Source organism: Panulirus ornatus, chromosome 47, assembly GCF_036320965.1.
Source record: "Panulirus ornatus isolate Po-2019 chromosome 47, ASM3632096v1, whole genome shotgun sequence".
Taxonomy (NCBI): domain Eukaryota; kingdom Metazoa; phylum Arthropoda; class Malacostraca; order Decapoda; family Palinuridae; genus Panulirus; species Panulirus ornatus.
Window position 1 is genome coordinate 9,024,943 of NC_092270.1, and position 20,515 is coordinate 9,045,457.

General features: G+C 38.3%; 1 protein-coding gene across 4 annotated transcripts in view; it reads left to right on the top strand.

Moving 5' to 3' along the window:
- LOC139763522 (uncharacterized transporter YutK-like) overlaps nt 1-16,882 on the top strand; it is a 43,826-nt gene extending 26,944 nt beyond the window's left edge. For 3 of the 4 annotated variants that reach the window (XM_071689686.1, XM_071689685.1, XM_071689688.1), the window contains exons 2-14: nt 1,425-1,621; nt 2,389-2,607; nt 3,420-3,524; nt 4,449-4,529; nt 5,508-5,593; nt 6,687-6,840; nt 7,033-7,227; nt 7,965-8,126; nt 10,345-10,598; nt 11,720-11,894; nt 12,890-13,048; nt 13,322-13,502; nt 14,832-16,882. In XM_071689686.1, the coding sequence (XP_071545787.1) occupies nt 1,508-1,621; nt 2,389-2,607; nt 3,420-3,524; nt 4,449-4,529; nt 5,508-5,593; nt 6,687-6,840; nt 7,033-7,227; nt 7,965-8,126; nt 10,345-10,598; nt 11,720-11,894; nt 12,890-13,048; nt 13,322-13,502; nt 14,832-14,899 (1,953 nt within the window). In that variant the 5' untranslated portion in view covers nt 1,425-1,507 and the 3' untranslated portion in view covers nt 14,900-16,882. The remainder of the gene's footprint in view (nt 1-1,424; nt 1,622-2,388; nt 2,608-3,419; nt 3,525-4,448; nt 4,530-5,507; nt 5,594-6,686; nt 6,841-7,032; nt 7,228-7,964; nt 8,127-10,344; nt 10,599-11,719; nt 11,895-12,889; nt 13,049-13,321; nt 13,503-14,831) is intronic. The other variant, XM_071689687.1, reaches the window with a different exon arrangement.
- Nucleotides 16,883-20,515: the final 3,633 nt, after the last annotated feature.

Below are 20,515 nucleotides of genomic sequence, written 5' to 3' on the forward strand. Positions count from 1 at the left end.
ACATCGTTACAGAAACTCGCTGCCCCAACCTTGAGCTTACGCCGCTGCAGGGCCTTACTAGTTAGCCAGATATCGGAAATCCGGCCCCTGAAGTGCAACCATATCTCTTGTTTTTCTTTATAACTTTTATTTTTTTAACTTTTGCATGTCGTTCGTATTCAGTTGTATGACGTTCGTTTCGTTCTGTACTCATGCACCGTTCATTGACTATAAGATTAACCCTGTATCTTTTCTGCCTTATTAGTTCATCGTCTATAGGCCTCTCTGGTCGTTCAGTCCAGGCATCTTTCGAAGAACTGTTCGCAATCCACTTATCTTTCGAAGAAATGTTCACTGTTGTCATCATGAGATTGGTATACAAAACTTAAAGGTTGTGACCAAATTACCCCTTATTTCCCCCCCACCCCCTCCTTTTTTTTCTTTCCTTTGTGAAAAAATTAAGGCCTCTAACTTTTCTATATTAATTAGCTCTTAGTTCTGGTACCTTTGTTGTTCAACCAAACCTTTGCTGTTAGTTCTTTGTTCCTCTCTTGAATGTGATGACCAAACTTGAGAAGCATATTTTAGTTTAGACCTAATGTAGGATGTTTGCAGCTTGATAAATATTTGATTGACCATATTCTTGAATGCTGTTGTAATATTTGTAGGGTGACAGGTTGTCTCCTGTTTATTCATGTAATGTGGTACTCTAGCCACAGACGATGTCTGCAACCAAGTTCCTCTCACACATAGATTCCTGTGATTTATTTTCAGCCAGACAATATTCATAATGAGGTCATTTTCACTCTTTCTCATCCTCATTACTATTTTCACTTAGGTTGAATTTCATCAACCATTTATCATACCAACTTTGGAGATAACGCGGGCCCCCCTTGTTGTTTGAAGCAATTCTCTTTGGTGTCCACATCCCATATGATCTTGGTGGTGTCCAAAAGCATATCCAAGTGGGAATCAAACCCTGGGCAAGTAATTTTATTAAATACAGAAAAACAGTGGTCCCAGAATAGACCCCTGTGGCATGCCAGTGGCGACAAACCCATTTTGAGAAAGCTTCTGACGGGTCCTTTTTTATCAATCAGTGTCCCATTTTTTCGTGGCTGAAGATCCAGCTTCTTTACCTGCCTCCTGTGTAGCATGGTGTTAAATGCTTTCTTGTTATCCAGATAGAGAATCCACACATCCTACTCCCTTGTTAGATATGGAGCTCACTGTCTTAGATAAATGCAAGACCGTTCATTACACATAATCCTTCCATGTAGCCATGTTTTCTCTGACATAGGTAGTCATCCACTAGCCTTATGATTACTTCTTCCAGTACTTTATAGACCAAGCTCATCAGGGAGATTTGTCTAAAGTTTACGTGTGGCTTATTACAGAAGATATTTACTTTTAGTTTTGAATGATGCATCTTGTCTTACCAACAGGGAACAGCATAAACCTGGGCCAGATCAGCTGACGGAGTACCTGGGTCAGGACTTTCCAGTTGCAGCAGCAGCATCTGAGAAGTATGGGTGACAGTGCCAGCCAGCCAGGCAAGATGGCGGGCCATGACAATGCTGGGTTCCAGGATGATACCAATGGCGTGATTGTGAACATGAACCACCTGGATGATGGCCCCTTGGTGAGTCCAGGACATGAGGTCAGGAGGATAGGGAAGGATGTACCAGGCTGTTGAATTTGGGTCATATGAGGTCAAGAGTATAGGGAGAGATGGGCCATGTTGGTGAGTCTTGGTCAGAGGATTTATCCAAGATTAAGTCGTGGTAGTAGTCAGCTTAACTGAAGACCCTCCCCTTAAAGACAAATGTTGTCTTTCAGATGGTTGAAGTAGTGTCCATCCTTAACTGATTTCATCCCATGGATGGCATTGTAGAGACCATCCCTTGATGTTATCTCACCCCATAGATAGTGCTGTAGTATCCATACCTTGATTTTATCTCAGCCCATGGATAGCACTGTAGTGTCCATAATGTGACTGATGTCATCTCAATGATGTCACTGTGGTTTCCATTTCTTGAGTGATGTCATCCCATGGAATGCATTGAAGTATCCATCCTTTGATTGATTTCATTGATTTCATCCCATGGATGGAACTGTAGCGTCCATCCTTTGGTTGATGTTATTCCACATATGGTGCCATGGTGTCCGTCTCTTGACTGATGTTAAGTTACAGACTAGTATCCATCCACTGTCTAACCCTGTCAGGCATGGCAAACTACAGACTTATCATTCTTTATGGGTGGAAGGTTGTAAGATTTGGACCTATTGCACTGGGCATGTGTGACACCACATTCACTGACTTTTGGTGTAGTCTGTTCACTCTGGGGTGATGGTATCATCTATGGACATAGTGATCTCCTGTATTAATGACATCGTGATCTTGTGCAGCAGCGTGTGGTGGTTGGGGCCGAGGAGCAGTTCCCGCATGAGGCTGAAGGGAACGAGCAGCCATCTTACCGGATGTCAGCTATTATGGCCGATAACTGTCGGGTCCCACAGGAGCCACAGCACCAGCGGGAGGAGGAAGAAGAAGAGGAGGACTATAGCATCTTGACTTACCTGCCATGTTACCCTGTCTTGAAGCAGAAGATGAACACCATCACAACGGTTGGTTTTGCCTCTTTTGTGTCACACTTAACCTGATTCTTTTCAGGAGTTTCCACCTTTATTTCTTTTACATCAGTCTTCCCAAGACTATCTCTAAGCTTGAATTCATTTTCATCAAAAGCGGATGATGATCTATTAATCTAGAATTTTGGATAGAATTTTTGCTCTTTTTAGGTCTTTTACATATACATTTTAATTCTATCGTCTATACTTTTAGTTCATCTCTCATATTTCATGAGACTAGTGGTCTTTTATCAAAATTGACAAAGGGTATGAATATAGTTTTGGAAGTTTTAACCCAAATGTGTTTTTCTCAAGGTAATTCTCTCTTTTCACTCCATCATAAGTTTGCTCTCAGAACTACTTTGTCTCTCTGTTTTGCAGGTTTTTAATTTAAGGTCATGAAGATGCCAACAGTGTCTTACAGATGATCACTGTTTGTATATAACGGTTGCAAGGGTAAAGAGGAAGGCATAGTTTTTAAAGAGACAAAGAAAAGTTGAAAATGGTTGGCAATAGAGCTGAAAGGACAAAGTAAGAGTGATGCATTATGTCACCATGATGGGATGATGAGAAGTTGTGGGTCTGAGTAGTAAGTAATGTTGCCAAGCACTGGAAAATAGGAATGCAGCAGATAGTACCAGAGTCTGCAAGACAGTTAAAAAATGATAGTGAGGGAAGTTGATGGGGCTCTGAAAGTATAGGTATTAGGGTACTGCTGTCAGCAAAGATGGTGGAATGAAAATTCCAAACATTTTTTGTGAATCAGTAGAGAGATATGAGAAAGTAAATTTTTTCATTTTATGTTTCAGAGCAGACAAATGTCTACTTGGGCAAGGCAAATGGTGCTGCTGGTGCTTGCTGCTCTGTACTTCGCTTACTTCATTGCTGTCCTGGCAGTCCCCACAAAGATAGAGGTCAGCACCCACCCTTGTCTAAGATAAACATCAGGTGCTGGATAATGTTTATTTTTTAATCCCAATCCTAAACTCATCTCTTCATTTTTAAGAAGATAACCTTTTCTTGGTACTTTTAACTACACTGTAATCTTCAGTAGTCTGTTCAAAAAAGGATGGGGGGTTAATTGTAACTACTGGTTTATCACAAATATATCCTGGGGTCCTGCAGCCATGGCCCCAGACTTACTTGTAGTACTTGCAGGATATTGGATCAACTTAATATGATGCCAGTCATCAGTTGTTGTGCCAATGATTCAATTTATTGTATTATAGGAACCTATAGTTCCTCTCAGTTTTTGATGATTTTGTGATTTTCATTGCTGAGTTAAACTTAGGTATGGGAAGCAAGGAATGCAAAATCAAACTTACCCTGCAGTCAGCTAGCACAGTTACATTGTAACCATAAAACTAGAATCTTTAGGTTTTGTCTTCAAGTAAGTTTCATTAAAGAACACCACCTTGTTCACCATGGAAAGTGTAAAGAAAATATGAAGGCATCCAAGTCTGCTTATATAATTTCATCAATAGCATTTCCTGTATTTGTATATATGGGCATGCAGTGTATAATTAGGCATTACTGGACTCCACCTGCTTTAGGTACAATGCAAGTGATAAGTCACCTCCAATGCGGTTGTATCATCTGAGTACACTTTCGTTGAAGAAATGTTCACTCCATAAGAGTCCCCCCTTTCCCTGCTAGTGGTGGTAGTGCAGCCTTAAACTCCTGGAACCTCCAGATAAGGGGTTCCTTGGGTTTTATAGTAATGATAATAATGGTAATAGTAATGATGATAATAATGATGTAGTATATAGCTGTGTTCAGTGGTCTGTGGCAAAGGTCTGGTCATGATAACAAAGGAACTAACTTGACACGTCCCACAGAAAGAAGACTACTGGTGCAGTGGGGATGGCCTCCTTATTATCATCACCGTCATTGTTGTCATAGGCATCTTCTACTTCCAGGTGAGCATGATATGTCTTTGTGTTTTACTCAAATTTACTCTTGATATGTATGGTACTGCATATTATAGAAGGCGATTTAATGGGGCTGGAGCTATTAGCTGGAAACCCTCCCCTTCTTTTATTTCAGTTTCTAAAAGAGAGAACAGAAGAAAGAGCCAGGTGGGGAGTGCTTAGCCTCCTTGAAACCTCAGGCTGGGGTGTTTAAAATGTGTGTGGTGTAACTGTGATGAGAAGAAAGGAGAGATAGGTAGTTATGTTTGAGGAATTAAGCTGAATGTTCTGGTTCTGATTGAAAAAAACTCAAGAGTAAAGGGGAAGAATGGTCTGGAGATGTCTTAGGAGTAAAGTCCGGGGTTTTCGAGAGGATAAGAGCTAAAGGGATAGTCTTGCTTGAGGAAGATTTAGAAAGTTCTCAGCATTTTGACCAGTTAGTTTAAAGGTTTTTCAGGAGTAAGTAGTAAAACTTTCAAAAGGAAGCTAACTGGATAGCAAATACCAGATTAACCAGAAATTGATATATTTGTTGGTGCTGAAAATAAGAGCATCGGAAATCAGTAAGGATAAAGGGTGAACCTTATGCATTGATCATTCCTCTTGCTGCAGGTACTTGTAGTTAGGAACAGTACCATCACTCTTTGTCACATTTCCTCCATACGAGCTGATTAACTTTCAGAAATATTTTTTCCACGACTTAACCCTCAGTACCAACTCCTTTTCCCAGCACCATCCTGTAGCTCAGGCTCTGCTGTGGTTGGAAGCTTTCCTGTCCATGCTTGCTTATATTTTCCCATATTTTGTCATTTGAATTTAAATCCAGTACACAAGAGAAGTTTATGAGTCATTGGACTTGTACCAAAACTGGTATTATATTGATAGAATAGTAAAATTGCTGATCTCATCATAAACCCTCTCTGTCTGTATGTATGCATTATATTTTCCTTATGACATTACCTGATGAATATGCACATATACCTGCAGGTTGTCAAACCATTTTGGGGCGCCTTCCTGTACCGATGTGTGGTCAAACCACTGAGCAATTTTGCTGGCAAGATGTGGCAATACAGGTAAGACAGTAGTGGCAATTTCCCCTTCTGGGAAGGGAACTTTACACTCATGGGGCCCCACCCAGTATCCATGCATCCTTATCATACAGGTTTTAGAGTTTGAAACCTCAGCTCAAAAGAAAAATTCCAGAAGCTGGTGATGGAGTTTGAGACTGTGTTTACAAGGAGAAATGTGAAGGTAAATGTACCCAAAAGGAAAGTACCGAGAGAGAGAGAGAGAGAGAGAGAGAGAGAGAGAGAGAGAGAGAGAATGGTTTGTGTGAGTCATGAGTGGAGAGGATCTGGAGGAAGTAGTATGTTTAGGTACCTGGGAGTGGTTGTCTGGTAGATGGAACCATGCAAGTTGAAGTCAAGTCATAGGTTGGAATAAGGGGCTAAGGCCTCTATGGACATGTTTGGGACAGTCAGCTCCCAAGTCTCTCAAACACAGATTCCTTTTGTATGTATGTATGTTTATATGTGTGCATGTTGTGTAGGTTCATGTTTGTTTAGGCTTATGTTCATGTTGTGTGTATATGTGTAAGTTGTGTTTCATTGTTCATTGTGTGGGTGTATGTTTATGTATGTGTAGGGTGTGTGGATTTTTGTCCATGTATGTGTAGGGTACATGGAAAGATGTACATGAATGTGTTCTGCTGTATGTTAGGGTGAATTTATGTTCATGTAAGCATGTGTTTCTTTGTTTGTACGTTTATATATATATGAATGTTTCCATGTGTGTATGTTAAATATATTACTAGTCTCTGCTTGACTGTAGTTACACTGTGGTTGAAACGTCACCTTCGGCAAGGTTGTATCATTGTCATTGAACAAAAAGGAGTACAGTTTTGTTAAGGAATTCTCACTTTGAAGGAATCCATCTTTTCCATGCTCCTGGTTGGAAGACAGTTGTATCAGTTAAGATAATGTGTGGTGAACTGTGGAGGCAGTGGGTAGTGGCTAGCTAACATGGATAGTATGATATACAGGTTATTGCATTTTCTAGAGTACTTCTAAAAACTGGTTGACAATTAGAAGTTAGGAATGTGCTTACTAACACAGAATGGCTGAAAGAATGATGGAGCACCTCTTAATGTGGATAGCTGGTTTACAGAGTTGTGCGATGGCTTGTGTACTTGGGACTGGTGGCAGCAGTGGCCGTCTTCCTCGCTTTTGATGCTTGGGAAGACCCCCATCGCCTTGTGTCCCTATTTGGTGTTTTTGTTCTTCTCATCTTTGGTTTTGTCTTTTCAACAGCTCCACGCAAGGTAAGGAGTGGTATGCATTCAGGTTTCTTTTGTGATGATCAGTAAAAAGATAGTTGATGAATATGATTAAGAATAAATTTTGCAGTGTTCATTTGGACAAATTTATATGTAGTTGACATACTTAATCATTCCCAGTATTTCCTTCAGCCTTTTCAGTTTCCTTATAAAAGTAAATTGTAATTTCCCTTGCAGATAATATGGCGTCAAGTAGCTTGGGGTATGGGGCTGCAGTTTGTGCTAGGACTCATCATTTTGCGCTGGCGTTTAGGCCAGGCAGTCTTCCAGTGTGCAGGTGACAAAGTGTCCCAGTTCCTAAGTTTCACTGACTCTGGCTCAGGATTTGTCTTTGGAAAGTTGGTCTCAGAGCAACATATCTTTGCTTTCCAGGTGAGGAATCTTATTAGGACTTCCATGGTGTAGTGGTTACAGTTCCTGACTGAGTCTCATTCATGGACCATCCAGGGTCAAGTTTATAGGTTAGAATCCTGGTTGTGGCATTCAGTCCACAGTCAACCCAGCTGTTCATCCACCCTTAGGGTTTGGTTGATAAAATGAGTACCTTGCTTAGAGAAGGGGACCAAGTGAGGATTTTCCCTGTAAGGCTCAGTCCTCTGTTTCCTGGTGCTACCTCGCTGATGCAGGAGACATCGATCGAGTATAATGATAAAAGTAGTGTAATAAAGGCTGCAACTATGAATATGTACATGTGTATATATATGTCTATATATATGTATGTATACATTGAAATGTATAGGTATGTATATGTGTGTATGTATATGTGGGCGTTTATATATATACATGTATATGTGGGTGGGTTTGGCCTTCTTTTGACTGCAGTTGTGGTATTTATAGCTAAAGAAATGTTTCAAGGTATATAGCAAGGCCCTCTATAAGTTTCCTGATACAGCAAGGAGAAGGGGTAAAGTAGTATTTTAGAGATTGTTGGAATGTTTGATTAGATTTTGAAATTTAAATTGATGTAGATGGTTTGAAAATGAAGCATAAGTGCAGAACTATAGATGTAACTTGGTACTGTTAATTGCACTGTTTACTGTTTACTCTTCGTAGTGATATTGTTGATATTCTTTTAGCTTCTTGTTTTGATAATCTTACTTCTCCCACAGGTACTGTCGGTGATCTTGTTTTTCAGCTTCTTTATTCAGATTCTGTACTACTGGGGTGTTATGCAGTGGATCGTGCTCAAGTTAGGCTGGTTCCTGCAGGTGACTGTTGGTACCACTGCTTGTGAGAGTGTTAATGCTGCTGCCAACATTTTCCTTGGCCAGGTGGGTCTTGACTATCATAACCTAGAATTTCGAGGTGTCAAGAAAAAACTAGCTGAAATTATATAAAAAACTAGATCAGTCACATAGAATGTACATATTATCATTGGTAATATAACTACTAAAACCAAGATTTAGTCACATAGAAACTATGTATAAGCCCAGGACAATAAAACTAGAACAGTCAAGTAGAAGATACATATAAACGTAGTACTAGGATGCAGAATGTAATTGAAGATACATATTAAATTAAAGCAAGTAGAAAGAAGATACATATAGAATTAGAGCAGGTGGGCCAAAGATTCATCTGAATCTAGAAAAAGCCAGAGAAAGACATTAGGACAGGCATATAAATGGTACGTAAACCAGAGGTAGCAGGCAGAAAGCACATTTAAACTTAGACCTTGCAAGCAGAAAGCACCTGAAAATTTTAAATAAGCAGAAAAAACATTCATAGCAGAGCTTATGGGCTTTAGGCATTTATGAAACTTGATTAGCTGGTAAAAAGCATGTGTGAGCCAAAACTAGGAATTGAGAAATGCCTTTATAAACAGAAATTTCCTTAAAACTAGCGTTAGCAAGCAATGATCACCTGTAGCATAGAACTGTCAGGGAAAGCACACATGTAACTGGCTGGGAGCAGTTGCCTGTAGATCTAAAACTAGCAAGAAGACACTTGTAAAGTCAGAGCTTGTAGATAAGAAATAGTGAGCACAGACAGAATTAAACTTGGCAGGGAGAATGCATCTGTAGCACAAGAATTGAGCAGACAGAATGAATATACAGTAATTGAATTTCTTATATGAACAAAGTTGTGGAGGTTACTTTTTCCTCAATTGTCATGAGAAATGTACAGTGATAAGTGTTTTTTTGTGATAACTTGCTCTTCGTGTTAACCACAGAATGAGATGAAAGATGAGAAGCTAGAACAAACTGCTGATTGAGACAGTATATGATGAGGTTAGTTTTAATGTGATTGAGACAGTATATGATGAGGTTAGTCTTAATTGGGGTTTCAAATGATGAATTCAGGTATGTAATGGATAATGATTTAAATGTCATATTGCTTCTACAACTTCAGATGTTTTCTAAACATTTTACAGCTTTCCCATAGATTACCCACCAAACTCGTATGTGGTGAACCTTTCTCATTTTGAGATAAGAGGAGAGGATGTGGAGGTCCTGTTTGTGTTTTCCTAAATGTAATATGCTGTACTTTCTCTTCTTAAACCGGCACAGTGTTTGCGTCAAATAACATCAATACATGTAAAAATATGACACTAAACTTTTTAAATGTGTTGCTGTTATAAATGATACTTTGTAGTCATGATTCTAGCTCTTCATTGTCATCTGTTACACCAAAGTCCTGTGTCCCTCTGGGATTACATAAAAGAAAATTAGATGCACTTGATATGAAACCTTTTTCACATGACCACACGAATGCCAAACTTCTGTTTGGTGGGGCTCCGTGCTTTCCACTCTCCTCCTTACAACTGGTGAGATCACTCTCTCAATCACTTATTTCCTCACTTCTCATCTTGTAATTTTTCTTAACTTTCCTCACCAGCTGATACATCTAATGGCAAGTATTCCTTCAACACTTGCATTTGCCATAGTTATTGTAGGGGTGCTTAGGAGTGCAGAAATTTTTCCCATGCCTTCCATATGATGGGAGAAACCTCTATAATCTGCTAATGGTGCCCCAAATTAGCTGGTAAAATAAACTGAGGCTGGAAAAGATGAAACGTGATGTGATGATGGCTGCTGTTTAAGGGTCAATGAGTGCTGGATATATCAGCATCTTATCTTAGCATTGCTAAAATCAACTTTGTAATAGTATTATGCACTAACCTGGCTTCAAAAGTGATTTCCATATGTATCTTATAAGAGTTCTCATGACTGCATTTAAAGGAATGTTATGGATTCAAGATTGTAACAAGGATTTTATTTTCTACTCCATATTTGTAACTGTTTCAATTTTTCAGTGTATTTTTATTATTGAGAATGTAATGCTATACGAATTTAGATTTTTCTAAGTAATTCTTCACTGATGCTGTTGATGAAAATTTACATACAGTTGTTTTGTATTGTGCTTCTTTATATAAAACTGTACTTACTTATAGTTTTGTGTGTATAGTTTCTTTTTTCAGGGAAATTTGAAATGTATAGTTGGTAATGTTGAAATTGATTATGCTAATGCCACTCATGTTATCACCAACAGACTGAGGCACCACTGCTGATCAAGCCATACATTTCCCTCATGACCAAGTCAGAGCTACATGCCGTCATGACAGGGGGGTTTGCCACCATTGCTGGCTCTGTCCTAGCTGCCTACATCTCCTTTGGTGTTGATGCTGCTCACCTCCTCTCTGCTTCTGTCATGAGTGCCCCAGCAGCTCTTGCCTTTGCCAAACTCTTCTACCCAGAGACCAGAAAGTCTAGGACAGGTGTTAAGGACATCAAGATTGTAAAAGGGTAGGTGCTTTGCAATTTTTTTTATATGAGAAGGTCACAGTGATTGGAGATACTCATACATTGTATATCTTGTGCAGACTTGTGTATCATCCCCACCAGTTTATGTAAAGCTAAAAGACCTGTCATTAAGCAGAAGGTGGCTTTGTCACAAAAATGGAAATTTCAATTAAATTGAAAATTCATATCTTGTTTCATCTTTATTATTTCTTTAAAAGTGTGAAGGTTGAATTGTATTGGTTGTTGTTGATTGGTTACCTTTGTTCGCAAAATTGCAAACAAAGACGTTTCCTGGGAAAAAACAAAGGATTATATGAAAGATATTTCATCTTGTGACCTCGTTCAATTAGTAGTTCTTTTTCTGTTTGGTGGCCTAAAGCACAATTTTACTCAAAGTCCTCACAGAAAAGCTAGGAATTTGTATATTGAATATAAGGGATCTTAAGAATTCCTCAAATGCATTTGTTAGACAATATGATATGTTAGATGTTGAGGATTGACCTTGTGTGGTAATGTGTTAAGGCTGACAGACCTTACTTTACCTTAAGATAACTCCTGAGATAAAAGCTTTTACCTTTATTACCTTCTTGAGAAAGTTTCTCTCCTCTTCCTCAGTGTTATTATTCTTTTGTGGCTCATGGGATGATATCTTCATCAGTGGTAACCATTGGTTTGATATCTATTTTTTGAGACTTTCAAGCATAAAGTTAGTACCATGCTGTTAGTCAGCAAGATGTTGACATCATGGCCATGTGGGGGATACTGATTAGTTGATGAATGGGTCCAGACCAAGCTAGCGTGCAGCCAGCACTGAATAAGTATTTAGTGAGAGGTGAAATGCATATGCCCTTACCAGAAGGCAGGGGTTATAATCTTCTAACCCCAAGGGAAACCAATTATGTATTATAATATGAATATAAATAATGATGTTGAATATTTCAGTTTTCAAAGTAAATATATGACTTTGTGCATTTGTAGGCTGCTATTTGTGTGCAAAGACAGTACCAACATTATGACAAATAAAAACAAGTACAGGTGGATGTTTCATGCTTATCAACTGGGGTTGAACGAGTTTCTCTAAAACTACTGTTGCCACCCCAATGACTGTTTTGTGCTTTTTGCAGGAACGAATCGAACTGGCTCCATGCTGCCATGATTGGGGTGACAAATGCTATCCCACTGGTTGCCAACATTGCTGCCAATCTTATTGCCTTCTATGCCTTCATTGCCCTTTGCAGTCATGTTTTTGACTGGAGTTGCACACTTGCTGGCTCTGAAGAGGGAGTCTGTTCTCTTGAGGTCAGTAGGGTTGAATTCATGAAGCTAAAAAAAACTCGAGTGATTTGTTAGAAGTCTTTAGCTTTTAGGATCTCTTCCTTTGTGACACTTACTTGGAATGATTGGGTTATGTACGAATTGATAGGTGTGCAAAAGAGAGACTGTTGGACATGAATTTGCTGAGAGAGGCAGCTGGTGGGATGTCTCATCACTTCTTAGTACTGGACACTGTGAAAGTTTGTAGTTGTTTAGGAAAAGAGGAAATAATATGGGAGGTGGTGAAAGTGAATGATCTTGGAAAAGAGGCTTGCATTTGGAATTAATGTGATTCAGTGAAACGAGGTAAGTTGAAAATTAATGGAAGGTATTTAGGGAAGGATTACCCATGTATGTAGGTGAGATATGTAGCATGCAGAAGGGGGATGTAGGCATTTTAGAAATGGATGTGATTGGTGGGATGAGGGAATTAAGTTGCTTTTGCAAGAGAAAAGAGAGGTGTATGGTTGATACCTGCTGGATAAGAATTAGATGATTGGAAGATCTAAAGGAAAAAGTGGCAGGAGGTCAAGAGGAAGGAGTAGAGGCTGAAAAAGTGGGCAAATGAAAGATGGGGTAAGACAGCACTGACAAACATCAGGGAGAACAAGAAAATGTGGTGGAAGGAAGCAGATAGCGTGAGGTTAGAAGAGAATTAATGGAGGCATTAGCAAGGGGAGCAGACAGGGAAGTGGTAATTGGGAAACAAAAAGTTAAGGAGACCTGTGACAGCTTTGAAGGACTGTTGAACATGTTATATGACATCAGTAGCCACATAAAAGGGGGTCCAGGGGTCTTAAGGAAGTATAACAATATATGCGGACAAAATCTATACAGAAAATGTTAATAACAGTTGGTAGCAAGGTGAGTCATTATAAATTCTTACTGACTTTGATATGGAATTTTTTTGTTTAGTTGCAAGATTTTAAGTTTTTAAGTGATGACTGAACATTTCTAAAAAAAATTTTTGTCTTTCTCAGAGTCTCTTTGGATGGATCTTTATGCCCCTTGCATGGGTGATGGGTGTGGACTGGTCAGAGTGTGACAAAGTTGGAGAGTTAATTGGTATCAAGACAATTGTTAATGAGTTTGTTGCTTATGCCAGACTTGCAGAAATGAAGAAAGCTGGTGAACTTTCGGTAAGGAAGTTTAATGCCATTATTCCATTTCATTTTGTGATGAAAAATTGAGTCATTTTTAGTGTTTCATTGGCTACTGGATTTTACATAGTCCAGTAACCAGTTGGATTTTTTAAAAGTGTCCTTTGAGAACCTAAAGGTATTCAAAGAAACTTGCAGTTTTTGGATATAATGATTAAGTTGAGCATGTTCACGTCTCATAGTGAGCTGCTATGTTGAGTTTATTAATGATATGTATACAACATCTTTCAGTGTTCCTTATTTGTTTGTCAGGTACGAGCAGAGATCATTGCCACCTATGCCCTTTGTGGTTTTAGCAATATTAGCTCCATTGGCATCAACCTAGGTGGGTTCAGTGCCATGGCTCCTGACCGCAAGGCTGACCTGGCAAAGGTGGTGGTGAGAGCCATGATCGCTGGCAGTTGTGCCTGCTTTCTAACTGCATGTATTGCTGGTAAGTCTTGTTTTCTAGTGTATAGTTTCTTTGCCATATACTATATATGGTTTGGTTTCTTTTTATTGCACAGTTAGGCGTAAGTGCACATGAAAGTTTTGTAAGAACTTCAGATTACCTGTGGGTATTTTGTAGAGTAGGATGGATATGGCATTGACTTGTAGCTGTTTTGTCATCTCAACTTTATCAGCTTTTATGAGCCAGTCTGGCCCTCAAACATAGTCTTGACACCTAGATGGTACCTGGCTACATTACCTATCCTGGACCCATTTTCAGTATAGCACTCTACTTCCTCTAAGTCCTCTCCATGTATAGCATTTTCATTATAGTACTCCACTTACTCCAAGTCCTTTCAGTATAGCTTCATACTCATACGGTTTGTATCATCCCATACCATACCCCATTGTTCATGTTTACTTTCAGCTCTCTCCTTTAATACATTCTCTCAAACTTGATCATGAGCTTATTAACTTTCTGTCTGGAGTCTGCTGCCATAACCATCTGCAAACCACAACTGGTTTACTGCTCATGCCCACACCTTCAGTATACCGGAGACCTGCACCTTTCCCTAAGTCAGATATTCAGTCACTCCTTACTTGAGAAACTCATCTTGTTTTTCCATCTGCCCTGATGTTTTACCAAGTGTCTTTTCTTTCTGCCTCACCCACATGTGGACTACTGGCATTCTGTCCACAAACATACAATCCCTCCTTGTCATGCATAACACTTGACAACACTTAAATCACACAGCTATGTGGATCAGAGGACTACAACTTAACAACCACTGAAGTCCTGGCTCTCTATGCAGATGTCGCTAACCCTCCCGATATCCTTGTGGGTAGTACTGGTAATACACCGTCCTGGTCGGTGGTTTCCTACCGACTACTACCTACCAACCACATATCCTTTACAAATTGTACTAGTTTCTCTTGTACAGATATTTAATATATTCTTTATAGTTTGAGTTAGTAAAATAAATCATTATGGGCTCCACATTGTGCTAATACATGGTCTGAAACTTTGAACTTGAGTGCTCATTGAAGCTACAGCAAACCAAACCAAACATGACCAGAAACATGTAGAAGGATATAGAATATATTCAATAGTCAGTGATTTATTGGTCAGCAAGTCATATTTTCTGCTCAGAAGCACTAAACCTATTAGATACTTTGTTAATTGCATGTGCATAAAATTAAAGGGCATTAACGATGGCGCATACCACTATTTTATCAAATGTGCATAAGGTTCAGGTGTGCATATTATTTACTGCAGATATTTGTTTTTGCTATAGTGCTAGAAACTGATGTTTTATTTTTTCTGGTCCACCAGGTACATTGCTTAATGAGTTTGGCACGACAGGAGGCAGTGCGGTCAGCAATGTCACCCTCACTAGTTGAAACCTTGGGCCACTTCCAAATTCTCTTGTCCACATGATTTCATTAGAACACTGAGATATATCAATATGCATAAGACACCATCTGCTACATAAAATTGTGTTACCTCAGCATGTAATTACCTGAAATCACTCATCCTTTTAGGTTATAGTGAAGGGCTTCTTACATTTTATGGTAGATACACAGGTCTTGTTGGTGGTGCCACTTGAAATTTTATGTGAAGTTTGATATTTGAATTTTTAATCCAGACCTTCATTTCATAGTTGTTGATTGTAAGTAAAGGGATGATTTCTATGTTACATTTAAGATAAAAATTACAGTTACTTGCTGTTACTGTAAATCATATCATCATATTGGTACTTACCAACACTGGATGGAGGTGCTTAGATTGCTTTTTAGTGTAGTCTTTGCTATGAGTCAGGTCAGTTGAATTCATAACCAGATCACAGAAGTGAAATGAAATCAAATTTTTCCAAATATACATTTTTTACCCTAGCATTGGTTTTAGAGAACAATCCATTAGGTTTTACACTTTACAGTTGAGGCAGAATTTCATGTTATAATGGGATTGGAGAGAAAGAATCCTTGCCACATATTCCCTGTATGTCGTAAAAGATGGCTAAAAGGGGCAGGAGCGGGGGGCTGGAAACCCTCCCCTCCGATTTTTACTTTTCCAAAAGAAGGAATAGAAAAGGTGGCCAAGTGGGGAGTTTTCCTTCTAAGTTTAGTCATCTTTTCTGGAATGCTACCTTACTAGTGCGGGAAATAACGAATATGCATAAAAAAAAGTAAAAACTGGTTTTGTTTTTCAGAGACTGTATTCAAGGAGCTGGGTTGTTAATGTACATTTCATAATAATGAAATGTCTTTTTAATAATTACTGTATATATTGTGTATATTTAGGTAGAAGCCTTAGGTAGAAGTAGTAGGAAGGAGCATTAGATTGAAATAGTCAGTAGGAAAATTAGGTAGAAGCCTCTGCAAACACTGAGCTAGAGATGCCCTCCACTAGTGGCCTGCTAAGGGTGAGGCACTAAAGGCTAAGAAGCGGCACTGAAGTTCACTGTTTATGAAGACTCTATTGCCGTGGCCTCCCCTTAAGGGAGTTCTAGTTGGAACAGGTGTCAGAGATATAGATAGATTATTAATAGAAGAGATTCATCTGGTTTGATGTTTTCTATGTTATAGACTGTATGCATATGATTGTAGATGCCTGTTTAAAATCAAATGAATGTGATAAATATGCTGTGATATATGACACAGATGAATCTTTCTACTTGTATATATATTGATCTTGATGCAAATGTTGATATACCTAGTTAAGATGAATTTTGAATTGTTGTTTCATAGATATGCTCACTATACTAGTGTTATGCTTTTTTATGCAAATTCCTCTCTTTGTTGTTCAGTGTTATGAAGTTGTGAGGTTTTGTTGTGTATATATATATTTTTAATTTCCCCTGCTTTCCAAGCATAATGGCAATCTATTCCAGTTTGTTTTTATCTGAGAAACTTATTGTATTTATTTTATTTATAATTTCTGTGAATGATTCTTGGTAAATAGGACCTTTCAAAAGGCTTCTGTTTCCCAAGGCTGCATTACTTCAAGTAACTGAGAAATGTAGACTCCTTTGGAATGAGAAGTTCTCTGACAAGACTTTACTCCTAATAATACAGTCTTGTTAGTGAAGACTTTTCACTACCCATGAACCTTGAGCATGAAGAGTCTGCCAACATTCCTTTAGCTTTTTAAGTAATGATATTGATATTTCAATTTCTTATGTATGATACATCAAAGCTAGCCATTTTAGTTTTGAATTTATAAGGCTACCTATTTTTTTTACTTCATACTGAATGTACAAATAAAGCACACATATTTTTGTTCTTGAATATGAAAGGTACAGTACTTCACGTTGACTGTACATGTAAGTTATTTTAGTGTGTTCTGTATATATGATATTTGACATTAAACTTTTATAGTGTTTATTGAATTGCTTACAACTTTCCTTATGCATAGCAGAATTAGTCTATGTAAAATCCTGTATTTTATGGTGTGCATGGAAGACTTTTGAATCTGTTTAGAGATTTTATGAAAATGGATGTAGTGCATGTGGTGGAGTTTGTGTTGTACGAGTAAGAGGTTCAAGTGAGTATTGGAAGGTGTCAAAGTTGTCCGATATTACCATGATTTTTCAATGTTTAAATAGATGGGGTGGTATGAGATGAAAGCGATTTGGGGTGATTGTAATTTGTTATTTAACCATAGGGTAACAAAATGGGAGTTGCTGCAATTGTGTACAGATGATGACGTGTTACTAGCTAAATTAGAATGGTTAGCCGGTTTCCTAAAAACTGGAGGAGGATACGAAAAGTGAATGTAAGACACTAGTTTTTGAAAGAATGGGGAGATCAATTTGTATGGAAGAGCTGTTAGTTCTGGGTTAATTTAAGCTTTGGGAGTATGATTTAAATTTGCAGTGGAAAAGCTGAAAAGGTGTAGATGTACTTGGTTATAATTATGTGTCATGTTTTAAAGCAAAATATTACTATTATTGTGTGGTTCATCATAACTTTGGCATCTCTTTAATTTAATTTACTAAAAATATAATAGAATGATTTAAAAATCAAGAATTGCTAGTCTGTATGTATACTAGTGTGAATTTTATCAAAATTCATTGCCATTCAAAACATTTTCATTATCTTAATTCCCTGATGATAAACTGGGCAAGTAATAGAAATTATCATGATTCTTCAAGAAACACCTGATCTAGTAACAGGTAAAAAAGCTAATGCAATACTTCATTAAATATGCTCATTTTGAATACTATGATGTTGCTCTGTCATGACTTGTGTTGCTGGCACATGGGTGCCAGGATGAGATCACCTTTTTATTTCATTAACAGATAGTTTTTTTCAGTAGTGGTATAGGATGTGAATAAAGTGCATATGAAATACTCAGATAAATGGATGAAATCTTAAGTGGCATTAATGGATCTGGTGAAACTGTATGATAGGGTTGATAGAAATGCCTTGTGGAAGGTCTTTAGAATATAAGGAGTGGAAGGAAAGCTGCGAGAAGCAGTGTTTTTATAAAGGGTGTAAGGTATGTGTTAGAGTAGAGAGAGAGGAGTGAATGGAATGGTTCCAAGTGAAGGTTGGTCTGCATCAGAGATGTATGATGCTGTTATAGTTGTTTAATTTGTTTATGGATGTGGTGCTGAGGGAGGTAAATGAAAGTCTTGGAAAGGTGGGGCGAGTATGCAGTCCGTAGGGGCTGAGAGGGCCTAGGAAGTGAGTCAGTAGTTGTTTGCTGCTGATACAGCACTGGTGGCAGATTCCAGTGAAAGACTGCAAAACTTGGCAACTGAGTTTGGAATTGCGAATTAAAGGAGGAAGTTGAGAGTAAACGTGAATAAAAGCATGGTTATTAGGCTTAGCAGGGTTAAGGGACAGGTTAGTTGGGGTGTAAATTTGATGGGAGAAATATTGGAGAAAGTGAAGTGTTTTAGATACCTGGCAAAGAACATAGCAGCAAATGGAACGGTGGAAGTGAGTCATAGGGTGGGTGATGGGGCGAAGGCTCTGGGAGTGCTGAGGAATGTGTGGAAAGATCATTATATTGAAGGGCAAAAATAGGTATGTTTGAGGGTATAGTTGCCCCATCATTATGATATGGATGTGATTGTGGGTCATAGATATGACTGTGCAAAGGAGGGTAGATGTGTTCCAAATGAAATGTTTAAGGACTATATGTGATGCGAAGTGGTTTGATCAAGTAAGAAATAAAAGGAGAGAGAGGTGTTATAAAAAGAGTGTGGTTGAAAGAGGTGAAGAGAGTATGCTTATGTGGTTTGGATAGGGAGATAATGAGTGTAGAAAGGTTGATAAAAAGGATATATGTGTCAGAAGTGGAGGAAATAAGGAGAATGAGGAGACCAAATTGGAGATTGAGGGATTGAGTGAAAAAGATTTTCAGCCATCGGGGCCTGAGCATGCAGGAGGTTGAAGGGCTTTCAAGGATATATTTAGCTGGAACAGTGTGGTATACAAGGATCAATGTGTTGTCTGTGGACTGAACCAAGGCATGTGAAGCTTCAAGGGTAAACTTTGAGAAAGTCTTTGAGGCCTGGTTGTGGATAGGGAGCTGTGTTTTCAGTACATTTCAGATGATAGCTAAAGAGTGGATGAGGCCTTTCTTCATCTGTTCTTGGTGCTACGTCGCTCATATATGAAGAGTAGGTAATGAACTAAACTTTGAAGTAAAAGGCCTGGCAAATATAGGATGTTTTTGGAACATCATCAGATAGTGAAATATCTCGTATTAGGTTTCAGAAGACCTAATACTTCACAAGACTGCTATTTTTATGATGGTCTTAGGAGAATGCAACAGAGTAAGTGATGGCAAGCAAAATTACGAAGAAAATTTTAAAACTTTAATAACTCCAAAGAAACACAATCATAAGGCAAAAACGTCAATTGGGAACTATGGGACCATTATCGGATGGCGATGGGTCCTGAAGACAGCAAAGAACTGTGTAGCTACAGGTAATGTAACCTATTGATCATGGGCCACATACAGAGTGTATTTGGTCTTATAATTATCCTTTAACACCCCGAAAAAGGTGTTAAAGATATTTCGTTTGTTGGATGTATCTTACATTGCCTTTATGACCCTGACAGTTGATAGGCCTGAAGACCAAACAAGCAATCTATATAGACCGGTGAAGGGCAAAATGCTTATACAGTGATAGCATGTCTTTAAAATCATTTTGGATTCATGAAAAAAGGTATTGAAGATTTTTGTCTTACAATTATTACTAGTGACAGAGCCTTTTTTATCCCTGCAGTTTTTGGGCCCAAAGCTCAGATATAGAGTTGATTTCCTCAGATACTCTTTTCAATGGTATACCACTGATATCCTCCACATACAAACAGCTTCTAAAGTTACCAGCAAGTACGTTTTGTCAAAGGGGAGATAAGATAAGGAATAGATATAAAGATTACAGAGACTTTTACTCCTAATATTAATACCAACGTTACTGATAATAATTAACCTTATTGCAATACAAAAGCATAAAATTTGAGGTCTTTAACGCGTTGAATGATTTTACGTATCTGTGCCACGACCCCTTTAATATTCCAGCCCAACCTAAGACTGTTTCTGATGAGAGATGTAAGGTGTTTTTGTGTATAGCCGTACTCCGGGAAATGTGAAACCGAAATTTGTCCATTAGTGACTTTCATCTCCCAACTGCAATGTGGAAGTTGCCCCAAATGCGCCATGATCGTTCCACCAGACTATGTTCGCTGTTCAGTTGTACAATGCCATACGATAGATCTCTTTGATTTTATTTTACACACGTTATTTTTTTGATGTGTAACAATATTAATTTGCTGTTCATAATGCATATACCCATCACTACTGATTCATTATATAGAAAATACTGCAAAACAGAAGTTCGTATCGTAAAGAACACATTGCATGGGTCCTATCCTAGACTTGCCCAAAGTCAATGTATTTACTCAAATCAGATTATATCCATTACAAAAGACATAGAAATTGTTTTCACTAAAAGTATCTGAATGAAAAATTTATAATACAACTCACTCTTCAGATAA